Source organism: Oryza glaberrima, chromosome 2 (genome assembly GCF_000147395.1).
Source record: "Oryza glaberrima chromosome 2, OglaRS2, whole genome shotgun sequence".
In the NCBI taxonomy this organism is placed as follows: domain Eukaryota; kingdom Viridiplantae; phylum Streptophyta; class Magnoliopsida; order Poales; family Poaceae; genus Oryza; species Oryza glaberrima.
The window spans coordinates 511,398-527,045 of record NC_068327.1 but is presented as its reverse complement, the minus strand read 5'-3'; the positions used below and the strand labels follow the sequence as shown (position 1 = coordinate 527,045).

The following is a 15,648-nucleotide window of genomic DNA, read 5'->3' as shown; positions in this document are numbered from 1 at the left end:
GTCCGATTTGATTTGACCTGCAGGTGCAAGTATTACTATGCAAGAAAACTCAATATCTTCTTGCTATGTGTGCTCTCTACATTTGCTGCCGTGGAGTTGGTGGCATTCTACAAGTACACCGTTGGTCGAATCGATCGCACACTAGAAACTTAGGCATCTTCTCCTAGGTGCAATCCTGTCTTTCAAAAGAGGCTTAGATTTTTCTTTTACCAGTTTAAACTGTTTAGCTGTATACTAGTTACATAATGTGATGCTGATTCCAGCTTGGCTACAAGAATGTGATGATAGCAACGTGGCCGACCGAGCGGAGACCCAAACCGGATGCGTTGTATCCGGTTTTACGGATGAGGGATGATTTTATAATTCGATGACAAATTGAGAGACCTTGGGTGGTGTACTTTTTCAATAATAGTAACAACAAAGCAAATTATCATGACGCGCGGCCCAATGAAAAATAGGCCCATCACGATCTTTTGCATGCGTATTGACTGTTGAGCCCGGCCCGTATGAATCCCTTGTTTCTACACTGCCGTGTTGGGCTGGGTTCTAAAAGGCCCAGAACCACAAGTCACTTAATGGCCCAATTAAATATATGGGTCCATCACGCTCTTTAGCGTGGGTGGTGTCGAGCCTCTTCCTCCTCCTCCTAAACCCTCGACTCTTCTCCCCGAGCTCCACTCCTCCACGCCGCAGCCATGTCGCGCCGCCACCACCTCCACCTCCCCCTCCGCCTCCTCTCCCGCAACAACCCCTCCGCGCCTCTCTTCCGCCATGCCTTCTCCACCCTCGACACGCCGGAACCACCTCCCCCGGAGACCGAGGCCGAGGCCGAGGCCGAGGCTGTGCCGGAGGTGACGCCGGCGGAGGCGGCGGCGGCGACCCCCAACCCGCCCCGCCGCGAGGAGCCCCTCCACGAGACCATCCTCTACATGATCCGCCGCCGCCCGTGGACCACCCGCCTCGAGAACTCCATCCGCCTGCTCTCCCCGACGCTCGCCGCGCCGCTCGTCCACGGCGTCATCTCCGGGGCCGCCGCCGCCGGCCGCGCCGACCTCGCCCTCCAGTTCTTCCGCTTCGCCTACCGCCGCGCCGGCTTCAGCCCCGAGCCGGCCACCTTCTCCCTCCTCATCCCGATCCTCGCCTCCCACCGCATGCTCAACCACGCCCGCTGCATCCTCCTCGACACCATGCCCTCCTTCTCCATCGCCCCCGAGGAGGCCACCGTCGCCGCCCTCATCGCCGCCTACGGCAAGGCCAACATCCCGCAGGAATCCGTTAAGCTCTTCCGCTTGATGCCCGACCTCGGCATCGCCCGCACCGCGCTCTCCTACAACGCCGTCCTCAAGGCCATCCTCTGCCGCGGCCGAGAGGCCATGGCCAGGCGGATCTACAACGCCATGATCGCCGACGCCGTCACCCCTGACCTGTCCACCTACAACACATTGATCTGGGGGTTCGGCCTGTGCAAGAAGATGGAGGCAGCCTTGAGGGTGTTCGGGGACATGAAGGATCACGGGGTGACACCGGATGTGACGACGTACAACACTCTTCTCAATGCTTGGGTTCGGGCGGGTGATCTGGAGAGTGCCCGCAAAGTGTTCGACGAAATGCCAGGAGCTGGTTTTGCACAAAACTCGGTGTCGTACAATGTCATGATCAAGGGATATGTTGAAGCAGGTAAGGTGGAGGAGGCAGTGGGGCTGTTCTCGGAAATGGGGGAGAAGGGGTTGAGGTTGAGCGAGAAGACGTTTGCTGCTCTGATGCCAGGGCTCTGTGATGATGAGGGAAGGGTTGTGGAGGCCCGGAAGGCAATGGATGACATGGTGGAGCGGCGGCTCACTCCAAAGGACAAGTCAGTGTTTTTGAGGCTTGTGACGACGCTATGCCGAGCGGGTGACTTGGATGGTGCGTTGGATGTGCACCAGAAGAGTGGGCAGTTCAAGCATGTTCTTGTGGATCCAAGACAGTATGGGGTGCTGATGGAGAGCTTGTGCGCGGGTGGAAAGTGTGATGGTGCTGTTGAGGTGATGGATGAGCTTCTTGAGAAGGGGACACTGTTGAGCCCAAAGAGCCCTGTGCTTGAAGGGCCAGCTTATAATCCAGTGATTGAGTATTTGTGCAGCAATGGGAACACCAGCAAGGCTGAGACTTTCTTCAGGCAGCTGATGAAGAAAGGCGTTGATGACAAGGCTGCTTTTAACAGTCTTATCCGTGGGCATGCAAAGGAAGGTGTGCCAGAAGCAGCACAGGAGATTCTTGCCATTATGACACGCCGTGGTGTCCGTACTGACCCTGAATCGCATGCACTGCTTGTTGATAGCTTCCTGAAGAAGAATGAGCCAGCTGATGCAAAGACGGCACTTGACAGTATGATGGAACAAGGGCATGTACCGAGCCCATCCCTGTTCATGTCTGTCATGGTAGTGCTTTTCAACGGTGGCCGGGTTCAGACTGCTAGCAGGGTTATGAAGAGTATGATTGAGAAGGGGGTTACAGAGAACATGGACATGGCTCATAAGATTCTGGAAGCTCTCTTCATGAGGGGCCATGTGGAGGAAGCAATCGGCCGTGTCAATCTGATGGTGGAAAATGGATGCTTGCCTGATCTTGATAAGATGCTGATTGCCCTCTGCGAGAATGACAAAGTGATGGAGGCACATAAGTTGGCTGATTTTGCATTGGACAGGGACTTTGATGTCAGCTTCTCAACCTATGACAGAGTCTTGGAGGCCCTGTACACTGAGGAGAAGACATTGCCTGCATACTCCATGCTTTGCAAGATCAAGAACAAAGGAGGTGTCGTGGATCAAAAGGGTTGCGATGCCCTGATGGACAGCTTAAAAGCTGGAGGGTACTCAAAGCAAGCAGACATTTTGTCTAGGATATTGGCAGAGAATGCATCATCAACATCCAAGAGGGGCAAACGGGTTGCCATGGGTGCGTAGCGGTTTATCCATTCATGAGAAGATAGTACTATCTTCCTTTTGAATTGAAGAGCAGTGTTTTATTTCTTTTGTTTTTGCTTGCTGAGCTATTGGCCAAGTGGTCTTTTTTAGCCTGGGAGACAACATGGGCAGGTACATTTACCTTTTCTTTTTTTAGAAACCCCACATTTAGTTATGTACCATGCCTTAGCAAAAGAAAACATGTTTAATAATCAATGAAGATGTACTTGCTATGAATTTCATTGAGAAATTGAGCTGCCATGACTACAATTTCCTGTACTTGGGTTGGTTATAAGTGGCTCTGCTAAGACCACACAAGAAATTTCAGTTTTTGTATGACAAATGTTGCTCTGTTCATTCGTGCTTTGTTATTTCGACATGTTCTCTGAATTGAGACAGATTGTTGATGGTAATATATTCACAACCTTGTACTTTGCTGTGCCTGTATAGCTTACTGACTTGGCAAACTGACCATTTAAAATTTTATTCAGTTACATGATGTGTATCTGTTGTACTATTTTTGTTAGATATGTATGTTTTTTAGCTCGACCTGCCTCCAGATTCCATGGTAAAGATAAGTCATTTTGATGGTATTTCTGCACCCTTTTTTTTTCATATCCATCATTTGCCGTGATCCAGTCAACCAACTTTTGGTGTGAACATTCAACTCGAGGAACAGTTACTGCTTTTTTGTCATTTAAACTCAGGTGATAAACTTGTTTCAAGTTTGGCTGGAATGCATCTTGTAGCTCCTTCTTAAAGCCATCTGTCCTCTTTGTAGCTTTTTCGATGTCAATTTATACATGTTTGTTTCCAATACCGAATTACCCATTGATGGTTTCTCTTCTGCGTAGAACTCGCTCCTCTAATATAAAAACATGTAGGAATTACCCATTGATAGTTTCTCTATTCCTTAACTGCTCTTGCTTCTCTGTTCTCTGGCTATAGTAAATGTAATGTCTATGGTACATAATACAAATTACAAACCATGGCAATCCGTATACTCAATTCCTACATGTTTGGGTTTTCATTTTCTTTTTTCCTAACATGTGAAAGAACTATGGTGACTATTTGTCGTGTATTTGTTTTCCTTGAAAGCAGCAGCTTCTTCTTCTTGATCTTTTTTGGTGCTTTTTTTTTTCATTTATATTCAGAGTGTGGTCATTTAGTGCCACTGTTCTTAGTTATGATTACGTTGGTTATAAGGATTACGTTGGTTCAAACTCGATCCTTTCTACGAGGATTACGTAGCTGATTTCCTGCATGAGAACTGAAGGACTAGCCTTGCGTTGTTTTTGTTTAGCTGTGAGGGAGATGCTCGTACATTTATGTAACTAAGATACTTAAGTGTGCAAGCTCCAATACTCCGTCATTCATTCATTTGAATTAATTTCTTCACTGATCAAAAACAGTTAGTTGGCCACTGGGAAATTAACACTACCAGCCTCATCTTTTGACTTATACGTATGCTTATAAACCAAAATTTAAACAACCTTAAGTTGATTTTGAGGTTTTTTTAATCGTAGTTTTTTCAGCCTTTGCTTTTTATCACTAAGAACACGTATATAAAAGTTTTATTTACAAATTATTTTCCGTTTGTAAATAAGCGAAACAATGGAGTCTAGCTGCCGGCCAGCAGGTCTAAGCTTAACTGTCGTTTTCAGCCCTCCAAGACAAACACACACACCCAACGTTATCATCTATTCGACTATCTCAGTCGTACTACCAACCATTCTCTAATTTTGCATCGAATGTTCATCTCATTCAGGAAGTCAGCAGTAGAAGAATCTGATATTAGTACTAATATATACTCCTTCTGTTTCGAAATATTTGACACCGTTGACTTTTTAGCACATGTTTGACGTTCGTCTTATTTAAAAACTTTTGTTAAATATGTAAAATTATATGCTACATAAAAATATATTTAACAATGAATTAAATGATAGGAAAAGAATTAATAATTACTTAAATTTTTTGAATAAGACGAACGGTCAAACATGTGCTAAAAAGTCAACGGCGTCAAACATTTCGAAACGGAGGGAGTAGTTAATATTAATATATCTCAGTGCCGATTACATCGATCATGACATAGTCATTATTATATAATGAAGTGAGACGATACGATACAGTCCAACTCAGAATAGGATACTCCAGTAGTAGTAGCTTTGATCACAGACAGACGAAGACACTTGCTATTCGTGATCGTCCTTGTCCTTGTCCATGTAGTCCTTGATGCATCTCTGGTATAGGAGCCTGCGACGTTCCATAATACTATCAGCGAAGGCAGCAAGTCGATTTTCTCCGGCACGCTCTTCCTCGGGCATCTCGTTGAGGATGTTGTCGGGCGTGCGTGGGAAGGGCTCAAAATCAAAGAAATTCGCCAGGTACCGCTCGTACGCCTCTTGTTTGGCTTTCCTCGCCTCAATCTTCTTCTTCTCCGCTTCTGCTTCCTCCGTCTGCCGCTTCTTCTTCTTCTTCTTCTTCTTCTCGCTGGCGTCTTCTTCCTTCTTCCTCTTCCTCTTCCTTTTGGGAGGCCCAGATATATCACATAGTAACATTGGTATACAAACTAGTTAGGGTTAAATTGACCATATCAGTAGTATCATCATTACCAATAAACTCAGAATGGATGATGGATAATAGCTGGATCGGATCATCCATCGGTACAGATAAAACTCCCTCTGTATTTTAATGTATAACATCGTTGATTTTTTTACAAACGTTTAACCTTTCATCTTATTAAAAAAATTATGTAATTATAATTTATTTTATTGTGACTTAATTTATCATCAAATGTTCTTTAAGCATGACATAAGTATTTTTATATTTGTATAAAATTTTTGACATAAGTATTTTTATATTTACATACAATTTTTAAATAAGACGAGTGGTCAAACGTTGCTTAAAAAGTCAACGGCATCCTACATTAAAGTATAGTATGGAGGGAGTACTTAAATACACTTACAGCTGCTGGCTGGTGATCTTCTTCACCTGATTGCCCTCCTCTTCCGTCTCCTTGCGGTCTGCTTCTTTAGCCTTAACGTTTCTCTTGATGACTTTCCTCCTCCTGCTGCTGCTACCGCCACCTGCCGCCGCCGTCACCATCTGCATCTTGTCGACCTCCTCCTCCTCCTCCCAACCCTTCGCTCGCTTCTCCTCCCTGCAGATGAGTATACGCAACAGCTTCTCCACCCCATCCATGCGCGTACGCACCTCATCCAACCGCTTCAACACCAACTCGATCGCCTTACCCGTCTCCATCTCGCTCATCTCGATCTCTCGCTCCATGCAAGTTTGGAACCCTAATTAACCTCTCCCGGCGGCTGTTGATTCCCGCAACCCCTACAACGTTCTCTAGTTGGGCTAAGTGGGCTTACGTACGAGATGCCTTTCTAGTTGGGCTAAACCCACCTCCTCTCTTTCCTTTCCTTTTCTTTTCTTTTCTTTTCTTTTCTTTTCTTTTTACGAGAACTAGAACAAACACATCCTTGGGAGGACACGCAACATTGGTTAATTACTTTTCTTCCATAAGTAAGAGATAATAATAACAATAATAATAATAAGTTAACTAATTTACAGAATATATAAGAAGTGTATACAAATGCAATAGAAGCTTCCCAGCACTTTTTTATATGGAAAGAAAACAAACAAATTAATTCCAATATAGAGGCAAACATGGGCAGGTACATTTACCTGCCTTAGCAAAAGAAAACATGTTTAATTAATAATCAATGAACATGTGCTTGTTATGAATTTCATTGAGAAATTAAGCTGCCATGACTACGTTTCACTGTACTTGGGTTGGCTATAAGTGGCTCTGCTAAGACCACACAAGAAATTTTAGTTTTTTGTATAACAGACGTTGCTCTGTTCATTCGTGCTTTGTTATTTCGACATGTTTTCTGCATTGAGACAGATTATTGTTGGTAATATATTCATAACCTTGTACATTGCTGTGCTTGTATAGCTTACTGACTTGGCAAACCAACCATTTAAAATTATATTCAGTTACTCCTTTTTTTATCATTTAAACTCAGGCTACAAACCTGTTTCAGATTGTATTTGGAATAATACCATCATGATGTACGTAGCTAGCTCCTCCTTCAAGCCATCTGTCCTTTTTGTAGCTAGATATGTGAGTGCAGCAACGACATTTTCCGATGCCATTTGATACATCCATTGTTTCCATACCAATTGATTATAACTTCTCTTCTGCATTGAACTCGCTCCTCTAACAGACTGCTATCTATTCTTGAACTGCTCTTGGTTCTCTGTTCTTCTCTTGCCATAGTAAATGAATAAATGCAATGCCTATGGTACAAACTACAGAGTACAAATTACAAACCATGGCAATTCTCGTATACTCAATTCCTACATGTCTAGGTTTTCATTTTCCTTTCCTAGCCATGTTTCACATGTGAAAGAAGTAGAACTATGGTGACTGTTTGTCTTGTACTGTTTTCCTTGCAAGTCTTTGTTTGTTTGTTTTTGGTGTCTTTCTAACACTGTATTTTTCATTTATATTCAGAATGCCTTTTAGTGCCACTGTTATTCATGAAATCAACAAATTCATTTTCTTCATCAACTATGATCAGCCGATCCCTTTTATGAGGATTGCACAGCTGATCTCTTGCACGAAGAACTAGCCTTCTTCAGCTCACTATATGTTTTTGTTTACCTGCAAGGGAGACACATTTATGTAAACTTTCCCAACGATTTGGCAGTTTAGCTGGTCTTTGGATCAATTTTGCCTATCCAGGAGCTAGCATTTACATGTATGTGCCTTGGTGCGTCTATTCTAGTCAATCTGGACTTATCAATGGCAAGTTGTTAGCACCACAAATTGACAGGATACTTGTCGCTGTTGTGGTTGGCACAACACGGGATCAATAGTACTGTATTTGTTGCCAATCAATATAGCCATACAGGGATATGTTTGGCATATATAACTGTACGTCTTGTTGTTTACGCGCTACGGTTACAGACGATCATTTTGTATTTGCACTTGCACACTTGATTGAAATGCGTGTTACTGTTTGAACCCATGTTAACATGTACTTTTTCGCCAGTAATATATCCTGTGTCAACCGTTCAGTAGTAACATGCAAAAGGAGAAGAAATGCGTCGCTGTCCATGCGGTTTCCATTGAGCAAGATACAAGCAGATACCTATCAACCATTCTGTCCATGCATTTGGTATCATAACAAGCATTCTGTCCACGCATTTGGCATTATCTAAAAAAATGCATTTGGCATCAGAAACAAGCAGACCCTGAAATGTCTTCTCTTCTTCACTCGTTTTTCCGTTTCGTGTTTCTTACTCCCCATCTTCAAATATATTTTTTTCGGAACTGCTATTCCTCTGTCGACAGTTTTCTTTGGGCTGAATCTGTCGTTTTTTGGGCCATTGATCTGTTCAAGATTCGTGCTGAGAGATGGACTTCTTTACTTCATATGGGCTTTTTTTTTGCATTCGTGGTCTGGGTTGACTGGGTTGTTGGGCCTGTTTTTTTAGGCTGTTGTGGGTCCCACTTGATTTTTCCAGAGACGCGCCTAACATTTTCAGTCTTTGTGGGTCCCACCTCTACTGTTCAAATTTTGATCTCCGCGCCTGCATTTCTTTCTCCGTGATTTTTGTGGGTCGCACTTTTGTCCTGATATTTCTCCCCTAATCACTCACTCGCTGGGGGAGAGAGAGACACACAGAGGCAGAGAGGCTTCGGCGAGGTCGCCGTTGTGACGAGACGATTTCGCCTCCACGGCGATTTCGCCGGCGTAGATCTAGCCGGTGTTGAGGATTTTCGCCGGAGAGTTCGTCGTCCTTTTTCTGCTGGTGTAGAGCTGCTCGTTGACCTCTATTTGATTCGTGAGTTTTTCCTTTCTTTTCTCTTGCTCTTCACCGTCTCCTTCCCCATCCTTCTCGTGTTTTTGCTGTTGTTGTGCAGTACATGATGAACTCCATGAGCTGTGTAGTCGTAGCATTTGCAGTAGGTGACGAACTCGTGATGAACTCGTGATTGTTTCGTGAGGATTTAGTTTGATTTGTTCGTTTTATTTTTGTTTCGAGTCTCAGATCTGGTCAGCTCTACAACGTTTTAGCTTTTTCCCCTGTTTTTTTTGTTTTTTCTGTGTTGTTTTTTAGGATTTCACTGTTGTTGTTTGATCGGACGACACGGGTTAGGGTTTGGAACATGCGTAGCTTGTGCAGTACGTGATGAACTCCATGAGTTGTGTAGTCGTAGCATGTGCAGTAGGTGATGAACTCGTGATTGTCTCGTGAGGATTTCGTTTGATTTTTTCGTTTTATTTTTGTTTCGAGTCTCAGATCTGGACAGCTCTACAACGTTTTAGGTTTTTCCCCTGTTTTTTTGTTTTTTCTGTGGTGTTTTTTAGGTTTAATCTCTATTTTGTTTTTGGATTGTAGGTTACTTTTGGCTGAGGCTTAGATTTGAAGCTGGTATCTTAGGTGAGTTTTGAGTGTTTGGATTCGGTGGATCTGTTATTTTGTGAATCCTGTAGTTTATTGATCCAGTTACTGAATGTGTTATGTGACATTGAGTTACAATTGTTGTTGTTTGTTTTATTTCTGTTTTAAGGTAGAGAAGTACTTTTTAATCCAAATCAATGACATGGTTCATTTGATCCAATATTCAGAAGCTAATTTTGCACTTATGGCTTAGATGTTATGATATTTTTAGGTTGTTAGGTGTAGATCTAATTGTTCATACAAAATGAGATCTAGTCTACTGTCATTCACAAGTCATTTTGTCAATGGCATTATTCCCCTTTTTTGTTTGAGTATCCAATTCCTTCCTGTCATTCACAAGTCATCCAGATTTTTTCTTAGTGTGTTCTCATATGTTGTGCAGAATCTGTTTGTTCTGCTGTTAATTTAGAATTTTAGCCTGTTTGTTATGATGTTCATTAAGAACTGCAGCGCATGTTTATCTGTTTTTCATACATATTTTCCAGAGATACTTGCATTTGTATTCATGACCAAAAACTACTAGTTCCTAATGTTATTTTGTTTATGAATTAACAAATGCAGCATTTTGCTTGAATCTGTTAATGGATACTGTTTCTTGTGTTAACTCACTAATCCACTCAATAACCCTCTTGAGCTCTTGCAAGCTATTCAGTAGTTATTTATTTGAGTGATTTATTCAGCAGTGATTCATTAGTGATTTATCCTGGCCTCTAGTGACTGTCGTTTTGTGGTGTTTGTCGTGGGGGTGGTTCTGGTGATTCACTAAGTGGATGTGGCCGAATTGGAGGTGCCATTGTTGTGATTTGAGCTCAAGATTGCGAAGGTCTTGTAGTGTTGTAGCCTGTATTTTTTGTGCAAATGTTGACGAATCACCCTCTTTTTTAGTTTATATGCAATATAGGCTTTGATTTAGCTCTTATGTTGTGCTTCTGACTAGACTTTGCAAATTAGATATATTTAAAACTGCATGTTACTGTTAAAATCTGTACATTTTTTTAACCTCGAGTTGTGAAACTATGATGTGAACCTGTGACTGTATATATGATTTCTGATATGCATGCTTTGTGTATTTATCTATCTTATTTTAATTCAATTTTTTTTGTTTTTTAATAGATGGGTAATCGTAATGATATTGAAGATCTTTTTGGTGATTCTATTTCTTCTGAATCTGAAAGTTCTCCAAATGATGATGATTTTTGTGAGAATGAGGTTTGTTTTTATGAAATAATTTTTTAAAATTGTTTGTAAGAATATTCTTAGATTTCATTAATTGTCTTTGTAGGACTCCGAATCTAGTTATGTTGGAATTTCTAAGGATGAACTTTTGAACTCTTTGAAAAGAAAGTTGAGTAAGAAGAAAAATACTGATGAAGGCACTTCCAAGGTAAAAAATTTTATTGCATTTTTTGTTTACAACACTATGTTCAGTTTAAGTTATATGTTCTCTTATAATTTCCTATCATTGCTTTTTTATACATTAAATTTTAGACTTCTCTCTATTACATAATTTTTTTCTGTAATTACAGTTTTTGATTTATGTAATTGCCATATAAATTCACTGTAATTGACTGTAATTTGGCTTTTGCTTTCTGTTTTATATCCCTTAGCTATACCTTTAACTTTTTTTCTTATTCTTTTCAATACTTGAAATTTGCAATATCAATTCTACATTCTTAGAGCATTGCTGCAATTAAGTCATTAATTGTCAATATGTGCTCACATTCAGTTTTTCTAGTACTTGTCTTGCTGTTGTTTTTTGAGAAAATAATGTAAAAAGGGCACTCCATATAAATGTGGTTAGTAAAGTTTTAATTGGGATACATTATCTGCTTGTCTAAATGTAGAAGCATTTTATTTTTAGTTTTTGAATTTGATATCTGCTGATGAACTTTGAAACATGTCATTTTCTATACAACAATTCCAATAATGTAGAATCTTAATCATATTAGATCTTGTGCATTTCTCATACTTTTTTTGTATTTCTATCTTCTTTATTACCCCTTTTATTGTCTTGCTCCTTTTTTAAAAAATTAATTTTGCATTCTCTTATTTTTGATAGAGAAAAAAAATCGAAACAGTAGATGTTGATTTGAAAAATAAGTTGGATTCAGCCTTGCTTGAGATATATAGAGATAATGTTCTAAATGGAATGAAAAGGAAACTCTATTCTCATAAAAGCAAGGTAAATTAGTTTGATGTTATTAGTTGTCTTTATTATTTTCAAAATTTATGTAAAATCTTTTTTAATGAAAATATCTTTTCTTTTGCAGAAAAATCCAATGAAGAGTGCTGCAACTTTAGATACTAAACTGACAAGGTTTTCTGTGAAATACTTTTCTCATGTGCTAGCTTCATTGTCTGAACATCAGAGAGAGATTATTTCCAAAACCTGTTTCAAAACTCTCTTACTCTTTGAAAAATGTCCCGTGCCATATAAATTTACTTTATGGGTGGCACAAAGAGTTGATGTCACCTCTTGTGATATCATCGTTAGAGATAAAGTCATTCCACTTTCCAAAGAATCAGTTCATATTGTTTTGGGTTTGCCTGTTGGAGGTTTACCGATTAGTTCAAATTTTGAAGTTGGCAAACAGATCCTTCTTGACTCTTTCGGCCTCTCTTCTTTGCCCTCTGTCAAATATTTTGGAGAGAAGCTTATCAAAAATGAAACAATGTCTGATGAGCAAATCTTAATGTGTTTCATGATTGTATCCTTGAATTGCTTCCTGTGCCCAAATTCTTCTCTTCAACCTAGCACGAAATATCTGAGTGTTTTTTAAGATCTTAGTTGTATTGACAATTTGGATTGGAGCAGTCTTGTCTTTGATTGGTTAAAGAAACATCTGAGCAAGCTTGACAAGTCAAAAACTTTTGGAGGTTGCTTCTACTGTCTGGTGGTTAGTATTATTTCTCTCTTTTTTTCAATTATTTGTTAAAACTATTTTTTCTGCCAGTTACTTATTCATTTTAATTTTTATTGTAATAGGTGAATTATTTCGATTTTCTGAATTTTGGTATGCGATTAGTACCGAAAGATGTTCCAAGAATAAAAGTATGTAAAGGGTCAATGATAAAAAATTTTTCAAAGTTTGATAAAATCAGCAAAGGTGTCTATGGCAAAAGATCAGTTAAAGATTTTTCTGAGTGCTGTTACAAAATGGTAAACTTATAAATCTATTTCTTATTTTTTAAAAAATATAATTGTTTCATGTTTTAAATTTATGTTATCTCTCTTTTTTTTAGATTGGAAGTGATGATGTGAAAGAAAATGTTCCTGTTAAACCCATTGAGAGAAGCTTTCTAGATATCCTTGATTCTTCAATTAGTGCTGATTTAACTCAAGATATGAAAAACAAGATCAATGATTTGCTGATTCAACATTTTGGTCCTGATGAGAACTGCATTGATGAAAGAGCAAAGAATCTTCTTGTAGATGTCTTTGTTCTTTTATCTAATAGCAAGCCAATTGTTCCTGAAAACACTAGTAAGTTTTTAAATTTTGAATATGATTTTGTTTACTGTTCAATATTTATTTATCATTATATATTCTTTCTTCTTAATCGCTGCATTTTTACTTTTAGTGCCAGCAACAACAGAACTTTCAGTTTCAATTTTGTCTAACTTACAACTCATAAATATATACATTTGTCTTTTAAATTATGTAGATGTTAATCTGAATGAAGATGACAAGAGTAAATCCAATGATGATAGTTCAATGGTAAAAGACCAGAATACCTGTAATGATAATGCAATTGGAAATGAGCAAACTCCTATGAAAATATCATCTTCTCCAAAGGTAATTCTAACTGTACAATATTTTGCTTTCAATATTTCTGAATTCTAACTGTATAATATCTACTTTTGATGGGTTTGCTAGTTTAGTCTCGTTGAAGTAATATGATTTTTGAAATTTTGTAGATTCTTTTAAAAATGCTTTTAGTACATATTTTAGATTGTAATTCTTTAAGAATTTATAATTTAATTTTTCCTATGAACTTCTAGCTTTGCCCCTAATTAGTTGATATGAACATTCCAATTTAGTTATAATCTGTATTTAAATTTTTCTGAAAAGCAAAACATAATATAAACTTCAATACGTTGCTGCCTTAGATTTTCTTTATGTCAGCATATTGATTAAATATGCCTTATTTTTTTGTTTTTTTAGGATAAAATAGCTGTTGTTGATGGAATTATGAAAAAGCTTTCCAAGCCAGGTAAATTTTAGTTTCTCTTCAATTTTCTATTTTATATATTTTGTTTTTAAATTTAAATTTCTTGATGATTATTTTTTTCCCAAATTATCAATCTCAGTTATATTACTTCTAAATTTGGAAACAGGACTCAGTGATACTTCTCCAAAGAAAGCAATATCAAGCATTGTTGGTTTCAATGAAAGAAAATCAATATTCTTGGGTCATGAGAAGCCTAGCTTTAAAATCTAGGATTCAGATGATGATTTTCCAAATGAAGAAAAACATTTCAAGACTCAAGTAACACCCAAACATCAAGAAAATTCAAATGTAATGGTTCCTTACTCTTTTTTGTCCTTTTTGTATGTTTTTATATGTTTTTTATCTGTTTTTTTCATCTCAAAAATTTTTTTTATGTTAATCCAGATCATTCCAAAGGACCTGTCACAAGATTTCGATGATAATTCACAAAGCCAATTGAACCATTCAACTAATGAGGTAACTTTCTAAATTGTACAAAGCTTTACTTTTATAATACTTTTTTTAAATTTCTTTTTTAATATTTCACAGGACAAGTTAGTAATGACAACTTTGGAGGATACCGATACTGAAATCTTGACTCAACATAATGAAAAGGAAAACTTGAACATTGAACAACTAAAAAAAAGGTATGTTTTCTTATTTTTATTTTTTTTACTAATATATTATGAAGTTTATCTTTTTTTTGTCAAATGTGCATTCTTGAAGATTATGTTTCTGCTTGATTTGTGCCTGTCAAATGTGTGCTCTTGAAGATTGTTTTTCTGCTTGATTTGTGCCTGTCAAAAGTGTGTTCCTGAAATTTTTTTTCTGTTTGATTTGTGCTGTCAAAAGTGCTTTCCTGAAAATTTTGTTTCTGCCATGTGAAGCTATGTAAGCTATGTAATTCTGTTTTTACCTTGAAATGAAATGTAGTGGATTATGTTTTGGTTCAAGAACAATGTTTAAAATTAATAAATACATTTTTTTCTCATTTTTTCTTCTATTTTTATTTAGGATTCACCTGATGTCATATTTCTTGGAGAAAAACAATGTCCAGACAATTGTTTTGACATAACTTCGAAGACTAATGTTTTGTACAATAAGATCAACACATTTGTAGTTAAACCAGACAAGAAGTTGAAGATGTCTACAGGCAGTCCTGAGAGGATTCTGTTGTGCAATGTTGATAAATCTGTTGGACAGTGCAGCACAAGTCAAAAACCAAAACATGATCTCAGAAGAATTTTACAGCCAGCTAGATACTATACAGATCCATACAGCCAGCTAGAGACATTCTTTTCCAGTGACACAATATGATAGACAAGTTTACAATACTGTTTGCAAGATCAGCAAGAGTAATTTTCAAGAGTATCTTTTTTTAATCTAATGTTTGTCTATTTGATTATTAATTGATAATTCTTTATGTCATTGTATTTTTTTGATTATGCAGTAAGGTAGCTGTTGATATTGACGGTGTTCATTGCAAATTCTACACATTTGGAGATTCATTCAAGCCTAGTGGTGAACTGTCAAACTTTGTAGCTTGTGTTTTCTGCCGATATATGTTTCGATCATGTCACCCTTCAAAATCGAAGAAACATTACTTCTTCTCTTCAATTGGAGTAAGTAAAATAACTTCTTATTTTCTATGTTTGTTTTAGTAGTTATATTGATTGAGTTGTATGATCTGATTTAGTAGACATTGCAAATCAATATTCAAATTTTGTTAACAGTTCATTTTTATACATTAATCTATAGTTAATTCCCAGTTACCGAAATGTATTACTGTAATTTCCATATAAATTGACTGTAATTTATTATATATGATGTGTTTCTCTCCATCTTCTTCTTCTGCTTCATCAACCAAGAATTACAATTTTTATTGCTTATCATCTTAGATGTTTAGACTTTTACTTACTAATCACACAAGGAAAAACTTCCATTTGAACCCCTTTTCTGCACTCTTGTTACAACATTAGTGGTGATTGATAGTCAATTGATTTTTC

General features: G+C 38.2%; 2 protein-coding genes across 2 annotated transcripts; one reads left to right on the top strand and one right to left on the bottom strand.

Moving 5' to 3' along the window:
- The first annotated feature begins 627 nt into the window (after positions 1-627).
- Positions 628-3,288, top strand: LOC127764158 (pentatricopeptide repeat-containing protein At2g37230). Its single transcript, XM_052288991.1, has one exon. It carries the CDS (start codon positions 696-698, stop codon positions 2,943-2,945), a length of 2,250 nt encoding a protein of 749 aa, XP_052144951.1. The 5' UTR covers positions 628-695; the 3' UTR covers positions 2,946-3,288.
- Positions 3,289-4,970: 1,682 nt separating this feature from the next.
- On the bottom strand, positions 4,971-6,279 carry LOC127764301 (protein pxr1-like). The gene is made up of 2 exons (XM_052289160.1): positions 5,911-6,279; positions 4,971-5,468 (listed from the first exon to the last, which is right to left on the bottom strand). Exons 1-2 carry the CDS (start codon positions 6,231-6,233, stop codon positions 5,138-5,140), a joined length of 654 nt encoding a protein of 217 aa, XP_052145120.1. The 5' UTR covers positions 6,234-6,279; the 3' UTR covers positions 4,971-5,137.
- Between the last annotated feature and the right edge of the window lie 9,369 nt (positions 6,280-15,648).

Bases quoted from the DNA above. Each gene is read 5' to 3' on its own strand.
- LOC127764158 (XM_052288991.1), top strand. From the start codon at position 696: ATGTCGCGCCGCCACCACCTCCACCTCCCCCTCCGCCTCCTCTCCCGC.
- LOC127764301 (XM_052289160.1), bottom strand. From the start codon at position 6,233: ATGGAGCGAGAGATCGAGATGAGCGAGATGGAGACGGGTAAGGCGATC. The intron at 5,469-5,910 runs GTAAGTGTATTT...GCCTCCCAAAAG, and splicing joins AAGATCACCAGCCAGCAGCT to GAAGAGGAAGAGGAAGAAGG.